Here is a 3,010-nt window from a genome sequence, read left to right as displayed (position 1 = left end):
ACAAGCTAAGTGCGGTAAGCTAAGTGCAAGCACAACTAAAACATTTTAAGTTGATATTAATTTATATTCACTTGCGCGCGTTTACTTAAAATTATTTAATTATATTTATTAAAAATTTGCTAAATTTTTCTGTTTTTGCAAAAACACACTCGGTTAACTCTGGGTTGTTTTATTTTTTTATTTTTGCACACATGTAAACAGCTGATAGAGACAGCATCAAATTTCAAATTCATATGCGCACATAGTGTTGCAAAACAATTAATCTATCACATAATTGTGTTTTCTTTTAAACTTTATATCGTGTAATTGTGTAATTTTAAATAATTAAATATTGTTAAAAATTGAAGTTCAACTTCCAAACCAAAAGTAAATATAATATAAGCGAAAGAGACGCTAAACAAAAATTATTAGTGGTGTTTGTACATACTCTAGTGCATAAATTAGTATATGAGTTTACAACGAACTCCTCCCCGCATACGTAGCAAATCAGTAAGTGATGATAAAAACTTCGAGGTAATTAAAACAAAATTTGATAAAAATACAAAAATAGGCTCACAAACACCGTTGACTGAGCCGTTTACTCCAACAACTGTAGTCTATCAGACGTTACCAACAACAATTAATAAATTCATATCGGCAAAACAAAATCTAATCACTGCTACTTCACCATCAACAATAAGAACTATGAGTGCAGTATCACAAAAAACTTATGAATCCACTGATTTAAGTGTCGAAAGGAATAATATAGCAGCAAACGAAGAAAAATCTGCTGGTGCGCTCATACAGACTGACATAGACCGATATATTAAGGTTGTTAATAAAAAGCGAAAGCTGAGTCCCCAAAAACTCAACTCTCAATTAAATAAACCAAAAAAGTCAAATAACTTGACTATACCCGAAACCCAAAACCGATTTTCCCTACTTAACAATGATGAAGAAACGCCTAATGCCGGAACCAGTGAAGCCAAAAAAAGTCCAAAACCACCTCCGATATACTTGCGCGAAAAAAATAGCAACTCGCTTGTTTCTCTTCTCGTATGTGCTATTGGAAAAACTCAACAGCAACTACTTAACTCTATCGTTTCAAAATAAACTCCATAAAAATATGTCAAAGGAACTGCAATGGCGTAAGCCAAAGAAAGCGTGAAATCCAACTATTTCTAGACACAAATGAAATAGAAGTCTTACTCTTATCCGAGACTCATTTAACAAATATATATCACTTCTCTATACCTGAATATAAATTTCATCACTCAAATTATCCGGACGGCAAGGCTTCGTCTAAAACACTACGAGATTGAAGAATTCGCTAAGGATTATTTGCAAGCCAAGTCCATTTTTCTTAAATGTTGGAACGAAGTTATAGTGATATCGTCAGTTTACTGCCCACTCAGGTTTAATGTAACTCACACGCATTTTATTGAATTTTTTAAAACACTTGGCAAAATATTTATAGCTGCAGGCAACTATAACGCTAAACATACTCACTGGGGTTCACGGCTTATTAATCCTAAAGGCAAATCTACTTACCGCTCTCAATTCGCCAAATGAACCTTCATTTTTCCTCTTCAGGTCATCCCACCTATTGGCCCCCAGACTCCTGTAAAATTCCTGATTTATTTGATATTGGTGTTGTCAGAGGCATAGACCGAAACCTTATAAATTCTCAAACTTGTTGCGAGTTGTCTTCTGATCACTCGCCTCTCCTGATAACTGTTTCAAATAAAGCACTCTGCTACGGAAGATCATTTCAACTTACCTCCAAAAAAACGAATTGGATTAAGTTCTGAAAATACATCAGCAATCACTTAAACTTAAAACCCAAGCTCAGAAATGAAACAGATATAGACTTAGTCTTGTATGATCTTGCAACTGTTATAACCGCAGCTGCAGTGCACGGAACACCCATCATGCATGACCATGATCCAAAGCCTCCAAAAAGGACATCCGCTCTAATTGAAAAACTTTTAAAAGAAAAACGCCGTCTACAAAGAGAAAGGCAACGAAATTGATCTCCATCCGGAAAGCAAATGTTTTATCAAGCAGCTAAGCTATTAAAAGAAACTTTGGATAAAGAACTAGACGAAAATATACAGAAATTTACGGAAAACCTCTCTCCTTTCGGAAAAGATAAACTGTCATTATGGAAAGCCACTAAGCGGTTAAAAGGACCAAAGAAATCTGAACCACTCCTAAGACTGGGAAACGGAAATTGGGCAAGGAGTAACGAGGAAAAAGCTCTAGCTTTTGCTGATCACCTGCAAACGGTTTTTATACCCAATCCACCTACGGGTCATCTAGAAATTAATTCCAGCATTAGAAATGCGTAAAGTGTTCCAAATCCAATAAAAGTCAGAGCTAATGATGTCAAGAAAATTGTTGGCCAGCTTCAAATAAAAAAAGCTCCTGGTCATGACCTAATAAGCAATGAAATGATATCCCAGCTTCCGGGTATTGCTATAAGAATGTTTTCTTTTTCTGCAATGCGATGTTTAGAGTCGGATATTTTCTTTTCGCTTGGAAAACGTCTCAAATCACAATGATTGCAAACCCTGGTAAGGATGTAATACAAGTAACCTCTTACAGACCAATTAGCTTACTGCCAACGCTTTCTAAGCTATTTGAAAAAATTTTGTTAAGAAAGCTTCTCCCGTTCATTGAAGAAAATAACATCATTCCTACTCACCAATTTCGTTTCCGGCATAAACACAGCACAATTGAGCAAGTTCACTGAGTGGCAAACGAAATTAGAAAGGCCTTTGAAGAAAAAAAATAATGCTCTGCCCTATTTCTTGACATTGCACAGGCCTTTGACAAAGTATGGCACGAAGGTCTAATCTTTAAGATTAGGCAAATTTTACCAACTCCTTTTCATAAACTATTAATCTCATACCTAACTACACGTAAATTCAAGGTAAAATTTAAGGATACAACCACAGATGAGATTGAAGTGAATGCTGGAGTCCCGCAGGGCAGCGTCCTTGGGCCAGTTTTATATCTCATATTAACA

General features: G+C 35.5%; 1 protein-coding gene across 1 annotated transcript; it reads left to right on the top strand.

Annotated features, from left to right (window-relative positions):
- The first annotated feature begins 447 nt into the window (after nt 1-447).
- LOC119665878 lies at nt 448-1,092 on the top strand. Its single transcript, XM_038075132.1, has one exon. The coding sequence runs from the start codon at nt 448-450 to the stop codon at nt 1,090-1,092; it is 645 nt and encodes a 214-aa protein (XP_037931060.1).
- The last annotated feature ends 1,918 nt before the right edge of the window (nt 1,093-3,010 follow it).

The sequence above is a fragment of the Teleopsis dalmanni genome, chromosome 1 (assembly GCF_002237135.1).
Source record: "Teleopsis dalmanni isolate 2A chromosome 1, ASM223713v2, whole genome shotgun sequence".
NCBI lineage: Eukaryota > Metazoa > Arthropoda > Insecta > Diptera > Diopsidae > Teleopsis > Teleopsis dalmanni.
The sequence above is the reverse complement of the archived record's forward strand: the minus strand, read 5'-3'. Positions and strand labels throughout refer to the sequence as shown.

Coding starts and splice junctions, on each gene's coding strand:
- LOC119665878 (XM_038075132.1), top strand. CDS start 448: ATGAGTTTACAACGAACTCCTCCCCGCATACGTAGCAAATCAGTAAGT.